General features: G+C 34.0%; 1 protein-coding gene across 43 annotated transcripts in view; it reads right to left on the bottom strand.

Moving 5' to 3' along the window:
* Positions 1–16397, bottom strand: part of CLASP2 (cytoplasmic linker associated protein 2) — a 140940-nt gene that overhangs the window by 108563 nt on the left and 15980 nt on the right. For 37 of the 43 annotated variants that reach the window (XM_074312691.1, XM_019727691.2, XM_074312660.1 and 34 more), the window contains exons 4-7: positions 15662–15753; positions 14423–14498; positions 12110–12207; positions 9778–9848 (exon numbers count right to left, since the gene is read on the bottom strand). In XM_074312691.1, the coding sequence (XP_074168792.1) occupies positions 9778–9848; positions 12110–12207; positions 14423–14498; positions 15662–15753 (337 nt within the window). Of the gene's footprint in view, positions 1–4891; positions 5039–9777; positions 9849–12109; positions 12208–14422; positions 14499–15661; positions 15754–16397 lie in introns of those variants that run through there. The other 6 variants (XM_074312701.1, XM_074312706.1, XM_074312703.1 and 3 more) reach the window with 3 other exon arrangements.

The following is a 16397-nucleotide window of genomic DNA, read 5'->3' as shown; positions in this document are numbered from 1 at the left end:
TGTGCGCACACACACACCCCAGTCCAGCAAGATAGCAGAGCTGGGGAAGACAGATAGGAATACAGATGAATAAAAATGGGCTACGTACTGATAATTTCTTGAAGCTGGATAATGGAGGTTTATCCAAATATTCTCATTTCTAGGTATGTTTGAAAATTTTCCTTAAAAAAAAAATGATAATTTGAGTCACTTTACTCTCCTGCTCAAAACCCTGCAATAGAACCCCAATAAAATGATAAGCAACATCATAACAGCAAAGAAAATGAGGTGGGGCAGAGAATATGTAAAATCAGTACCTAAAAGATAACAACAAATTCTCATAAGATGCAAATAAATAGGATGGAAAAGGCTTTTGAAGAATATCACCACAGCAAAACTGCAATTCTCAGAAGCAGACTGAAACAGCAGAGAGAACTGATCTACCTTGTAAAATGACAAGAGAAGTGACAATTTCTAAGCCAGCAAATACAGGAATGATGAACAAGGAACAATTGAAAATCTGATGGAATGATTTCATCATTAAGCTCTTCCCACCCCCAACTCAGGGAGCTCAGTATTTTATATACGGGTTTGCACATGCTAATATCCCAGAATACTGAGTAAAAGAGACATATGTAAAACTTAAGAGAGAATACAAAAACAAAAGACACAATCAACCCACGAGGTTCAACATCTGACTAATAACAATTTCACAAGGAGAGACTGAAGCTAATGAAGGGGAGAAAGTTGTCAAAGAGAATAATAGAAGATGATTTCCCATAGATAAGAAAATCACAAGCCTTCAGAAGCAAAATAATCAAATAGTAAAAATTTAAAATGTCTACATTTAAACTAAAATAAAAAATTTCAGTAAAACGATTAGAAATTGAAAATCCAAGTGCTTCAAAATGAAACAATGGCCAAATTTTAATATTCACATGAAGAAGATGTGTTCTCAGCAGCATAGGTAATCTTAAATAATCTTAAATGGTTAACTATTTTACTGATAAAAAATTAAGTCCATTCTACACAAAGTTTAAAAGAGGTCAAGAAATTTGATAAAATCTTTAAAAATTTCTAGGTAGGTATTAACTTAGTGAAAACACATTTGAAGACTTTTACGCTTTTCTTTAAATGGCCCTTTAAAAATTCAAGATCTTCAACAGTTCAATGAAGTAAAGGGGCAAAAACAATTTAAACCATTATTTGGTATTAATAAAATTAAATAACATATTTCATGACAACGTAGTATCAAACTAAATAATAAATGCGGCTCATAACAAAGTTTATTTAGAACCTTTACAAAATCTGGTCATTTCAGGTAGCTAAATTTTCATAACAGCTACTGGTTGGTCAGAACAGCTGTCAAGAATATCAACTATACCATTCTACATGTACAGAGAAGATATAAGCCTTTTCTTGACGATTCAGGTTCATTAGCAATATCATGTCTGAGGATGAGTTGCTACTGGTACCTGACATCTTGCACCCACATGGGTAAATGGGTCTGTTTCAAGAAGGCTAGATTTTCACTGTTAGTGCCCACTACTTACTGCCTATATTGCTGCCGAAAACCTAACCTTTTGTTCCCTGTAATTCACTTTTTCTCCTTATGGACTCTTTTTCCCCCCTTACCATTGTTCCTAGAGTTGCTTTCTCTCAGTGATTTAAATTACCCAATCCTAGTATATCACACAGAATATTCCAGAGTCTGGAAGAAGAGAGATCTAATTCAACATTAATTTCTTACTATTGTTCCCTACCCCCAAAACCAGTAGTTATATGTCAAGTTGGAGTGGTCCTAGAAAGCTTACCACTCTAGAAAGTCAGAGTTGTATCATCACTTATATACATGTGTTAAAAGATTCATGTTTGAAATAAGACTGTTGAAATGTTAAGTTTACAAATAGTCTATTTGCAACAAAACCTTATTTCTTTCCAGCTACTCCCCAGCATAACAAAAGGCAAATTCCTCTCATGAGGTTATGAGGCAGATTGCAGGGCTCAGGTTACATAATAATCCTACAGGTTTTTAACTCTATCTGGTTTGACTGCCCAGAGTTATATCACAATCATCTGACTGCTTGATTTTATACTTTTGGGTAAGGAGAAAGTCAACTAAACAGAAAAGCACCTGAAACTTCAATTGATAGTCATTATAGTGCTTCACAAATCCAAGTTTTCCAAGAAGTAAAACTGCTAATGAAATCTTTCATGTGGACCTAAAGTTAGACGTATATTTAACAGCGGCTAGATTAATATCCAGAATATGTATAGAGCAACTGTAAATAAACAACAAATAAGCCATGTAACCAAAAAGTTGGCTAAGGATGCCAGAAGACAATCCACAGAAAATGAAACCCAAATAAACAAACATATGAAGATGATCAACCTTATTAGAAAGCAGAGATGTTTTTTAAAGGGTGATTTATTTTTCATTTATCTGATAGGCAAAGTTTTGAAAGATTAATAACAAGAACAGAAAAGAGTACAGGATAGCAGGCACTGTTGGTTGTAAGAAGAAAGCCTCTTTTGGAGGAAATTAGCTATAGCTAATGCAATTTGAAATAAATAAAAACTCTGATCCAGAAATTATACTTCTAGACTATTTTAAGAAATATTTACATGCATGTGTGTATATACACATATGATTTGTACAAAGGCGTTTATTTCAGAATAATTTAGAAAAATTATATGTGATTAAACAATCTCAGATTCCATAAAAGAAATGGTTATGATACATCCATACTATGGAATTCTATGCAACAGTTCAAACAAATGAGGCAGTTACACATGATGATGTAAAAAAAAAAATCTCTATTGACATATTGAGTAGACATAGCAAATGGCAAAAATACGTTCAGAATATTTATGTAAACTCAGTCAAAACAAAACCATTTATTCTGATACTTAATATACATGTAAGGCACAGTAAAAGGTATAAAAAGACAAACTCCTTACTAGCAAAAGTATTCATCTCTGCTTATACCTGGGATTGGGGCTTGAAGGTGGTTCTGAGGGGATTTTCACTTTATCTGCATTGTTTGAATTTTGAAAAGAAGAGAGTATTTGTGTATTAAGTTCATAATTAAAAATGAAGGAATAAAAAACAACATAGGTTAGGAATAGTGTAACCCATTGTTGTATATGTTCACACAATACTAGTGTGATGTATCTGTATTACATGTGAGAGAGACTAATATTCAGAGGAGTATATATGAAACTGTTAAGAATTATAAATCCCAAGATAACCTGTATGTACGTACATATGTATGTACGTATGTATGTGTAATTTATTGTGTCAATTTTTTATTTTTTAATAAAGGTGTGTTCCCTTATTTATCAATATAATCTAATAAGTTATTTCCATTTTGAAGAAGAGAATGAGCAAGATTACCCTCTGAGCTTTATAAGAGGCTGTTACTTAATTTTTAAAAAATCAATACATTCCTAAACATGTATTTATGTACTACTTGAAAAAAGAAAGCTAAGTAAATATACATTAATAGTCATTGAACCTATAATATTTAAGGAAGAAATAAAATCTGAATGTGGCCCAAACCAAATGCAACATTTATTAGAGTTGTCTGTAAATTAAGGTTTAAACACACAAACAAACTTGGCAATGACCTTAAGTATATGGAATTTAACTGCTAATTTTCATGGCTTTTGCCTTAAAAATCAGTAGTTAAAATTATAGTTATTTATTTCTATAATGACATATAAAACAGTTACATAAATTATTGAAATAAACCATAACAATATGCAAAACCATATTTCTGTTAACATGTACATAATAATTTAAATGATGGTTTACTAATATCATAATTTTAGGAAGTTACATACTATTCCTCATAGTCCCAAGTGGACAAACTCCTACGACAGAAATCATTATATAGTTACAAGGAAGGCTGCAACTGTCAGAGTTAAAAGTCCTGAATACAGACCAGTCTTCCTTAAGCACCTAGTGAGAAAATACACAAAACATTTTTGAGGAACGTCAAATTCCCCTTTGTATATATCTCTGGTGTTGATGCGATTATAAAGTATACCTCTAAGCACGTAACAAAAGGTTACACAATAAAAAAAAAAGTATTAAGTGTTATCAAGGACAATACCAAATGCATTCTAGATTTGGTTCTAGTTTGCTCTCTGGATCTGGGATTTATAATCTCATCAAACCTCAGTTTTCTAGTCTGTGAAATGGAAATACCAAAATACTCTATATACTTCACAGAGTTAACTGTACCTGAGGAATTAATGTATACTAAGTATACTACAGTGCTTTGGGAAACTATAAAGCACTATAGAAATACGTATTTTATTCTTACAATAAAACACTGGCAAAATCAATTTTTAATCAAATTATACCCTATATATAATTTGTAAAAGACCAAATATTTTCCAGAGAACTAATACTAGGGACACTGACAAATCACAGGCATATTAAATAGTACCCATGGCAAGCCGTTTTGCTTCTTTAAATACTTTATTACCACAGAATTCTACTTGTTGTCAAATACAACAAGACGTCAAGCTAGCTAACCAAACCTTCCTGCCAAAATGTCATTCTTCCAAAGGCCATGTTCTCTTTTAAAAGCTTTTGCCTCTATTCTATGTTTCCCCCAATGTCCCTTCATATCCACCACTAAAGACTGAGGGCTTGCTTGGGTTGCAAGGTAAATTGTCACCTCATATTTGCCAGATCCCATACAGACATATCAAGTAGAAAAAGATACCAAATGACAAGTAAACACACACGTGCATACATGCATACATGAGTGTGTACACACACACACACAAAGTGTCCTTCATTCTTTAGGGAGAAATATATCCCTTGAATAGCAAATGATCGTCACTTTAAAAGGAAGTGTGTAACACAAGCAAAAGAAGAAAAATAAATCTTACTCACCATCTCCCATAGCCATTCAGATGGTCCAGGGAGCTCTCTCAAAGCAAGAGGTCAAACAGCACAGCAAATAAATGCAGCTCAGTGCCTGCGCCACTGGGCTTGGCCTGCAGCCTGCAGACACCCGGAGCACTGTGTGACCCAGGCCGCGCTGCAGCTCTGCACCGCAATAGCCAACAGCTGCTACTCCACTTCAAAATAAAAGTCTGGGGTCTTGCTGAAAACCCTCGTCTATTTAGTAGAGCCTAGCAGAGCTTGATCAAGATTATTCTTTAACTGCACATATGCGGTTAGATACAGGTTATGACGTTTCTCCTTATGTTGGCTGCCTGAAATTTAATGTAAGAAAAGCTCTGGGAGCCAACAAATGCCATCCCATCGGGGGACTTTTAATGCAATCATCAAAACACAAGGCATGTGTTCAGCAATCATTTTCTGCTTCCCTAAAGATATCCGTGTAATCAGTAGCCATCACATGATCTGATGGATTAACTGATTTGCACCTTTTTAAAAGGATTTCATCCTTTTGTTGTTACCTTTTAATATTTACAACAGAAGATTGCTAGAAGTGCACAAACAAGAATAGCCCAGTTTCCATGATTAACTGCTCTCATTATGCAGGAAGCATTTCTGGCTGCCGTAAACAAATCACGTCAAAGGCAGCCCATCAAAGGCTGCTCTGTGTGTGGACAGCAGGGCCACACGGAACAAAGCTTGCTTCTGGTGGAGACAGAACCTCGCCAGTGCGCAGCTGCAGGGACACGGAGCACCCTCCATCCAAGATGCACAACCATCAGCACATTGTCAAGCTCAGAGAAAGCCCTGGGGGCTCATGGTCTCACACACACACACACACACACACACACACACACACAAAATCAACCTAAGAGTTGCTTTGCTTTTCACCAAAGGGTATGTTACAAACATATTTAAAACAAAACAAAACAAAGCTATCTACTGCCCCTTATAAGCCAAATATCAAGGTAATTACAAAGCTTAGTTTCTATGTTTTATTTTATTGCCAGCCTCCTAGAGCAATTCTTTTCCTAGCAACTCTTTGAAATAGAGAAGCTGGGATATATTTTACAATGATTAGGTCCTACACACACACACTAGACAAATCAGAATTACGCATAGTTTTTTCACAGTGGAAGAGAAAACGACTTGCAGTCACAGCCACCAACACTGTTGATGCTTACGTCTTGATTAGCTAGGAGACTGTCTAGAAAGCTCCATGATGACACCAGGCCCTGCCATAATCACAGGGGACATGCAACTTTCAGTCTTTCTCCTTCCTACAGGGCTGGTATTGCCTCCTTTCAGCTACAATCTGATTAATTTTAAATCCAGTTTCCTTCTACTAACTAGCACAGCCCTAGCACTGTACTTAGGGATTCTGCCTAACTTACTTTGTAATACAAGAATTAAAGTCAGACTTGGAAAACCCTCAAGTCAAAAAATTGCTGTGCACTATTTCAAAACTAAATGATACGCTCAAATCTCAAATGATATAATTTAACATATTTTGCCATGTATAATGTGCACTTTTTTGCCCAAATTTGTGAGGGAAAAATAAGGATACACATTATACATGGGTAGTATTAATTCTGTAACTATGTTTTTAATTCTTTTATTTATGCTTATGAGTTAAAAGTTTAACTCTAGAAATCAATAACGATATCTGTATGCAAAATAACACGTTTTCTCTGTCCAAAACACTTTTCCTATCATTTATCCATTGACTAGCTTATTCTCCTTTATGAGGTCTCAATTCAAATATGTCAACTCTCAGAGACTTGCCTCACTGTTCTATCTAAAGTGGCATCACTGAGTTACTTACCAACTCCATATGTATACTCTATTTACCTTCACTAAAAGACTGTTAAGAGGACAGCTTTTGGCTATAATGGCTCTTAAAGTTATACCACCTTTACAACAAATCCCCTGATTTTTCGTTTTTGTCTGTATTTAGCAAAATGACTTTTTTCATCCAAAACCACTCAAAATCAATACATTATGAGAAGTGTGATGTTTCCTTGTTATCGTGTCAGGCAAACGTACACCATAAAAATTTACTTACCGCAATAGTTTCTAGTCACAGAATATCATATGGAACAAATATGAATTAAATGCCATGTTTGGGTGAACTCACAAAAACCATTTGCTTTGCATACGTACACAAAGTGAAAAAGAAAAGGTGGCACCTTCTATGGCTCTTCAGTCGATTGTGTGCACAAACTATTTTCACAAGTTTTCATGCTGAGCCTTTATTTTGACCTAAAGTGTTTCCCTGTTCTGCAACTTGAAAGTTTTAGTTTGAGTGTACAATAACAATGAGCCAAAAAAGGGTTGAAAATTTTGAGGGGAAAAATTGTGCAGAAATAAAAATAGAGTTAAATAAACCTTAATTACATCACTTTAGGTACAAACTATTTATTTGCCTTCAAATTGTTATTTGTAAAAATTTGTTTTCAGTGTTCAATTGATATATTTTTCTACCTGTGAAGATTATTCAAGTATTCTGGGTTGAGATGAAACATACCATAATATTAGTGGAAATAATTATTTCATTTAATGGCTTTTCATTTGGCAGCAAGGATTTGGGGAATAATTCAAATTAATTTCATTAAATTCATTAAACAAAGGGATAGTTGTATTTCTTCCATTACCAACTATAATCACTCTGGATATCGGTTTGCTTACTTGTTTATGGTATGTCTCCCTCACTAGAATGTAGGTTCCTTGAGGCAGAATCTTTAACTGTCTTCTTCACTGTTGTGACATGATCTCATTTACATTTTAAGAAAATCATTCTCACTTCTGGATAGAAAATAGATTTAGGGGGAAAACACAGAACAGAAATCTGTTGCAGTAACCTAGGTGAAAACTAAAGGAGTCTTAGAGTGGGGTCTTAGCAGTAGAGATGGAAAAAAATATTCAAATTTGGGATATACCAGGATTTCAGAGGACGAAATGACTAATTAGACTGGGGGGGGAATCAATTCAGATTTCTAGCCTAAGCTGATGGTGGTACCAATAACTGAAATGAGTAAACTGGGGCAGGAAGAGATTTGAGGGAAAGCAAGAGACAACAGGGTTTCAATTTTGGACATGTTAAGACAGACGTGCTTATTACGCAACCAAATGGAAATGTCACAGAGGTCACAGGCTACCAAATCTAGAGCACGAAAGAGATGAATGAGGGCTAGAACTACACATTTAGGAGTCATCAGCAAGTGGTTACCATTTAAAAGCTCTTGGGCTGGATGAGATCACTGAGAGAGAATAAAGACAAGGGAGAGAAGAGTAGTGGTCCCTGCCAGCATGATAAATGGGCTTCCCTCTCAGTCTCCTCCCTTATTAATGAATTGATTAAGGTATTTTTCAATGACAGCATAATACTGTTGTCAAAAACATCATGACCAATTTCAACACCCCAATAAATATATTACAGACTTTAACATTCACATTTGACCATACTTGTAATATTCAGATCATAATATCCAATACAAAAAAAAATCTCTGAAGACTCCCCTCAAAAGAAATAAATGGCTGATACTAACCCCAAATCTCCTTGTTTATGGAGGAATAAATAAGGGAAAAAGAAATGGGAGCTAAAAGAATAGGGAACAAAAAAATGTTCTATTGTGAAGGTAACAGAAATAATCTCACAAAATACAAGAATGACTACTTTCAAAATAAACCATACCAAATATCTTAAATTTACAATATGCATTATACTCTATTTCTTGGAGTTGTAATTACAGTCTGGAGTACACAAATGAGAATGTACTGTTAAATGGTATGAAAACACAAAAGTCTCAATTCAAGGAATTGTAACAACTCTCCATCTTTCTGCTGTTTCTGGTTTCTATGGAAATGGACAGAGCTAACTGCTCAAAAATAAGGATAAAGTACTTAAAACACCTCCCATTCAAAGAGGAATGAGAAATAGCTGGCAGTCTGAGTGAGGATGGTAGTGCTAAAGTCAATTTATGCTTCTGGAACTAAGTTTAGATTAGGGTAAACAATCTTTTTAACACTAAACTCTCACTCCATCTGCCTTCCTGCAACAAAATAACGCTCAGTTTCAGTTTAATCCAGAGGAGAAAAACTAAATTATATTAGTAACTATTTGACTATACAACTCATATAACCAAATTTTTTCTTCAGCATCACTTACATTACTAATCAGACTCTCTTTAATATGAACCTAATTTCCTAGGTGAAAAATCACTTACATTATCTTTGGAAATAGAATATATTCTTTACATATATGGCTAATTAATATTTAAAGACTGAAACCTAGGTAAACGCTACGCAACGAACCAAATACAATTTAGCATCCTTACAAAAAAGTAGAGCAACCACAAAATCAAATAAATGCCAGATACCCCAACTTCCTTGAATTCCAACTTGGTCTCTAATTAAGAAGCCAAAGATGATTATGCTGGTGAAGTTCCTACGTCTGTGTCCCTTTACCAGTATCATCACTGATAGGCTATACATAGGTGTACTAGAGCCCATCACCCCCACGATTTCCAATAAACAACAACTAAGTAAAACAATTACTCAGGGAATAAACATGGAGGGCAAGAAGGCCATCATATCTTCCACCCTAACGATACAAAAAATAAGGCAAAAGAAGAGGATCATTTTACATTATTGATTACACCCATTATTAAATGTTCACTTACTCCAAGAGTCAGAAAATAAGTAATGATTGGCAAGATGTAGACTTTGTTATTGTATCCTAAGTTTCAAGCCACAAAAACAAATCTGCTGAATCAGTAATATAATAGTTAACTTGAAAACATGTTGTAATGTCTAAAACTATGCTAAATAATCTTAGAAATGTTTAAGAACTGGAATAACTTAATTATTCTTACCTTTGTAGACACTCAAAATCATACCGCCCGAATTTTGCACTTCATCAAATTTGGCAAATATGATTTCTAATCTGGGAATAAAGAATAAATGTTGTTTGTTTTATATATACTTTAAAGATAGACAATTCCTTTTACCATCTCCCTGAGAAAAAACAATTCTCGGGATTCAGTTAGTTCTACACAACTCTTTTACAATTAACTCACTTACTGAAAGGAGAGATAAAACCCATTTCCCTTCAGTTGAGAGAAGCAGCCAAACATAGGTAGCTTTTACTCATAAAACCTACAAATTAAAAACAACTCAAAAGTCTACCGACAGTATGGAATCATAAAATACATCCTATTCATACAATGGAAAACTATATGGCAATGAAAATGTGAACAACTAGCTGGATGCCACAATGCAAAAACCAAAAAATCTTAAAAAGACAATGTTAACTGAAAGAAGCCAGATGCAAAAGAGTACATATTATATAATTCCATTTATATAAAATTCAAAAACAGCCAAAACTAAACTATGGTGATAGAAAACTAGATTGTAGTTACTTTTTAAAAGGAGAGAAAAGAGAAGAATTAAAAAGGATTTGGGGAGCCTTCTGGAATGTTATAATGTTCTGCTTCTTCACCTGTAATGGTGTATACACGGGTGTATTCACTTTGTGATAATTCACAGAGCTTCAAACTTATTATTTATGTACTTTTCTGTATGCATATCACACTTGAATAAAAATTTTAAATAGCTAAAGAAAAAATAATTGAAATATAAATGTTTAAGTATGTAATGTAACATATATACACACATATACATACTCAGACACACACAAACATATATGGTAACATCATTTCTTTCATCCATATAAAATGATATAAAATATACTCAAATGAAATTCTTGTTAGCCCTAGAAGTAGAAAGCAAACGAATGAATAAACAAAATGCATATTTACTGGACAACCTTATCACCAAAAAATAACTGGTACTGAAAAAAATCTTACATGGTAAGAAACAGCCAGCTATGATGATAATTATGGTAACAGAACACACCTCGACCTATGAAGTAGTTTTGCTCCACCTGACACCCCTCTGCCAAAAATCTGATCAAGCCTCCAGATCCAACAACCAATTTACAGAACATGTTAAACCACACCACAGAAAAAGAATTAGAACTATCCAGAATATGGGAAACTTTATAGGATAAACTACCTGGCATATTCCACAAAGAAAACACAAGGCAAAAAAAGTGTTGGCGGTACATAGAGATTTAAAAAGACATAAAACATCAACCAATTGTTGGACTTTATTTGGATATGATTCAAACAAACTTAAAAATACAGATATTTATGACATTTATAAAACAACTAGAAATGTGAACCTTGACTGGATAGTTGATATTACAGAATTATATACAAAACGATTTGGATGTGAAGATGGTATTGTGGTTGTGATTTAAAAATGTTTTTTCCTTTAGAAATACACTGAATAATTACAGATAAAAATGCTATGATGACTTATATTTGCTTCAAACTAATACAGGACAAGAGTAAGTAGGTAAGGGTGAAACACACAAAACTGGCCAAAAATTGTTAATTGTTGGGCAATGGGTACAGGAAGGTTCATTGTATTATTCTGTCTACTTTAAGATGCTTGAAATTTCCAGAATAAAAAGTTAAGAAAAAAAATCCTTTCAGGTTCCCCTTAAAATGGATATTAAAATTTCATTATAAAAAGAAAATTTAACTGGAATAATATTTCAAATAAAAATATAAACTGAGAAGTACTAAAGAAAAAAGTATCTTTGGGGAAAATAAAGTTCAGATACACTAGAAGCTCATCAGTAGGATTTTTACTGATCTGATTTATGCTACTCTACTCAGATATTCAGGATTTTCTTTTTATTTGACTACATTTTAAGAGTAGTGATTGACTCTTACATAGCTTTCGGTTATCCAGTATCTTGTATTGTATCTTTCAACAGCAGGTACTCAAAAAATACTTACTTAATGAATGGATTAATATTTTTACTAAATCCTTGCTTAAGCATTTTCCAAATAATGACCATTACTACCTAGTATCAAAAGATAGTTACCTGATGATAGTATTATATATTAAACAATATATAAATAACATGAGTATATAATGAAACAGTGACCAAAAACATAACAGGATCTTAAGAACTTTTTAAGCAGTGATACCCTACATATCCTTTTACATCTTTTGAATTTTGAAGTAGTATCTTTTGAAATAGTTCCGAAAATTGAACCTATTTAAAATAAACACATGAAATTAAAATTCTTTAAACCAGTGGCAAAAATAAACAATTTTAGGAAGACTTACCTAGCAGGGGGAATTCCTCTCTTGGAAAGGTCCACCCTTACTTTTTCTCCCACATGTCTATAAATCTCCACTATAGCCAATATTGCGGCATCTCTCACCTGCCAAAGAATTCAGAACTTTTTAAAAAAAGTATATGAGATACAATAAAATACTTCACTTCAAGGTAACATTACATTAGCAGACAAACTTAAAGCTCCAAGTTGATTTTAATGCCTCTAAAACCCTGCGATTATGGCAGGTCATTAACAGAAACAAAGAGGAACTGCCAAGAAACCTCTACAGAAACTCTGTAAAAGATTTTTGAAAAACTGAAGAAACATATAAATAAAAGTTACTAACCTGGCTTTAAAAAGCCTTATTTTTGTAATAAGGTTCTATAAAGAAATGCCAAAACTTGTATGACGAAACATCATTATCACGGTTAATACATTTTCTTGGAATAAAACTGCCTTTCAAGAATGTGGCATGTCCTCTTTCTGTAAGAGGCCTAAGGTGACCTCCGAAAATGGTTTGCTATTCGCTTGACACATAGAACCCCACAAAACCATGTAAATCAAGAGGTTCAAATCTTCGCATTCACTTTAAGAACATTCGTGAAATTGCCCAGGCCATCAAGGGTATGCATATCCAAAAAGACACCCAGTATCTAAAGGATGTCACGTTACAAAAGCAATGTGTGCTATTCCGTTGTTACAAAGATGGAGTTGGGCAGTGTGCCCAGGCCAAACAGTGGGGTTTGATGCAAGGTTGGTGGCCCAAAAAGAGTGCAGAATTTTTTTTGCACAAGCTTAAAAATGCAGAGAGTAATGCAGCACTTAACGGTTTGGATGCAGACTCTCTCTGGTCACTGAGCACATCCAGGTGAACAAAGCTCCCAAGATGCGGAGCATAACTTACAGAGCTCAGGGTGGGTTAACCCACATGTGAGCTCTCCTTGACACATTGAGATGATCCTAACTGAAAAAGGGCAGATTGCTCTTAAACCAGAAGAGGAGGCTGCACAGAAGAGAAAGATCTCTAAGAAGAAACTGAAGAAACAAAAACTTACAGTCCAGGAGTAAATTCAGCATCAAATAAATGCTAATAAAAGTAAAAAACAAACAAAAGGAATGTGGCGTGAACTCAAACAGATATTTATAGACCAATGTTCACAGTATCATTATTCGAAATAGCCAAAAAGTGGAAACAATCCAAATGTCCATGCACGGATTTAAAAAAACTGGTATATACACACAATCAAGTTGTTATTCAGTCTTAAAAAGGAAAGGAAATTCTCACACATGCAATAACGTGGACAAACCATGAAGACATTATGCTAAGTGAATATGCCAGTTACAAAAGGGCAAATATTGCATGAAGTTCCTGGAGTAGTCAAGTTCATATAGAAAGTAAAATGTGGTTAGCAGGAACAGAGGGGTTGGAGGGAATAGGGAATTATTGTTTAATGGATAGAGTTTCAGTTTGGGAAGATGAAAAAGTTCTGATACATGGGTGAGTGGTGATGGCTGCACAACACTGCAAATATACTTAATGCCAATAAATACACACTTAAAAATGGCTAAAACGGTAAATTTTATGTTGTGTGTATTTTACAATTTAAAGGCAAAAAAATGTGGCCTAAAGACAGGAATTTGGAAGACAGCTCTAGTTTTCTTGCACAGTTCACTGTCAAAGAGCAAATGAAGAGAAAGCAGAACTCTCACAAACCTCCAGAGGTAGAGCTAGGGCCTAAAAGCGGGCAAAACCTCATCTAGGGTTTTTCCAAATGCACAAGCCGTGCCAAAAAGGTTATAACCAAGATTCAACTCCATCAGAAGGGCAAGATCCAGAACACATCCACGTATTATGCCTCTAGTATACGACGCTCAGGTAAAGAAATTTCTAATAAATGATATACCACTGGCACAAATTCCATTAAATAGGATTATGGCCGTTGCAAAAAAGTTGTTATGCAACCACATTCAGGAATGAAGAAAGGGAGTCAACAACCTGTTCTCATAATTAACACACGGGACTACAGAAGGGAATCCAGGTTATTTGTTACACAATTTTTTAAACTCAAGAACTTTATAGCCCCACTATCCTTAATACTAGCTAAACAACTGACAAACTTAAGCAACTTATGTGAATATAGGGTGTTCTTCAAAACTAACTTTGGTGGATTTTAAAAGAAAAAAATAATGTGAAATCCTGATTTCACTACCTCCTTCCAACTACCCTTTCTTCGTTTTCTTTTTAAAATGGAATAACAGCACTAGCAAAGAAAGTATACCCCCAAAATTAGTCAATACTTGAGTGCAAGTAAAATTTTACCTGACTGTTGGAATCTCCAAATAGGATACACAGATGTGGTACCAACTTGCTGAGGACTAGCGGTTGAGCTCCAAAACTAAATATAATTTGAAAAAAATAAAGAGAATCTGGTTTTACTCAAACAGTAAATAAAATATCCTTATACTTTCTTCTTGTCTGTATTAATAAGACAAATATGGTAGAGAGCATGAGCACACATCATTAAAACATGAAGGATATGAGACACAAGCAAAAACTAATTCTAAACAATGGGAAATATGCAAACTTGAATAATCATGACTGACAATGAAAACTGTCAATACAAGAGCCAACAAAACAAAATGTTCAACCAATGGCACTCTTAAACCTGGCAACCTATCAATCACTCAAGAAAATTTGAGCTTTTGCTTTAAAATAGTAATTTTTTTAGACTCTGGGTCTCAAATTTACATTCCAATAAAATCTTTATTTACACTTATCAATTTTTGATGAGGTCATGGGTTGAAAGCAAATGACAGGAGAGCCAAAAACCACAAAAGTTGTGCAGACTGAATGCACTTACAAGCTCTAGATGGCAGAAAGGACCATAGAGGAATAAAAGAAAATAAATGAAGGTATAGTTAGAGAAAAGGAAATAACATTACAGGAAAAGTTGAAAGCTACTATGTATTACCTATTTTGTTGCACAGAACTTGAAAAAATAATCCAGAAACAGAACAAAAGCCCCAGTTTCCAATTTCTTCAGACTGGAGTTCTGAGCTCTGTGGCATCAGTGCTGTCAGAGCTCCGCATACGGCTACCAGATTCATTGTCTGGTTACCTGAGAAAGTCTTGGGCAGCCTATGATTGTCATAACCACTCACACTGCTCTAGAAAGCCTACGTGGGGAAATATCTGATATACCACTGAGTTAAAAACAATTCTAAACTGGGTCTAGAACAGAAGTAGATCCTAAGTTACATCAACAAATTTGTTATATGACCACCTATTTTGGGTAGCAACTAGTAACACACTAAAGAGAAACACTTCTTATAACATTTCTTATAGTAATTTTAAATTAACAACATGAAAGATAATAACATGTTCACAAAAAATTAACAGATAACGGTATCAAATAAAACAAAAACTCTGTACCAGAAATCAGTTAATAAATACTTAAATTTTATTTCCATAACTTTCCTTGAGCTTTGTGAAATGTATATTATTTTTTTAGAAAAATGAAAAACATAGGTGGATGTTTTCAGTAATCATAAAACTTACATGTTTAAGGTTTCAATAAGACACAGACACACGCCTTCTCGAGATCGAAAATTCTTGTGCTTAAAACCAGAAGCCAACTGTTCCCAAATGTGCTATTTGAAAGAAAAGTGAACATGTATAATAAAACATTAAATTACTCATATAACCTTTTATCTATTCTCGACCTTACTACCAACCTTCTTGGTAAATGAATTTTCCCATCAGACTGCTCACTTCTCTACAAGTTTTTCTAAGCCAAATTTGCACTGATCTTGCGCTCACCCAATTTTTAATATCTTAATTACATTTTTAGTTTTTATTTTATATCTTTCATTTTAGATTTAAATTATTCTCAGGAAAGCTATGTCCAACACCTAAAAACCTTAGAATTTCCAAAGACACAGAATTTGTTCTAAGCTTTAGAAATCTTCAACAACAATGCTACCATTATAAGCCCAGTAGTCTAGTAAGCATTTACAAGGTCCAATGTTGCCTAGCAACTATTACAGACTGTCACATGGAACAGGCTTTCTTAACATTTTATAATTCAGGCTTTTCTCCTTTTAACACTGGATCCAAATACAGAAACATTTTTGGGCAAGTCATTTTATTACTACCTTTTTCTTTTGGAAAAAGCATAGATAAACCAATACAAATAATCCAAAACGGTTATATGGGTTTGGTATAAGAAGGAATTCAACTTTATTTTTCGAAATACTACAGAGTCAATTATCCCAAACAATTATTTCTCCACATT

The sequence above is a fragment of the Rhinolophus sinicus genome, linkage group LG10 (assembly GCF_036562045.2).
Source record: "Rhinolophus sinicus isolate RSC01 linkage group LG10, ASM3656204v1, whole genome shotgun sequence".
NCBI classification, from domain to species: Eukaryota; Metazoa; Chordata; class Mammalia; order Chiroptera; family Rhinolophidae; genus Rhinolophus; species Rhinolophus sinicus.
The sequence above is the reverse complement of the archived record's forward strand: the minus strand, read 5'-3'. Positions and strand labels throughout refer to the sequence as shown.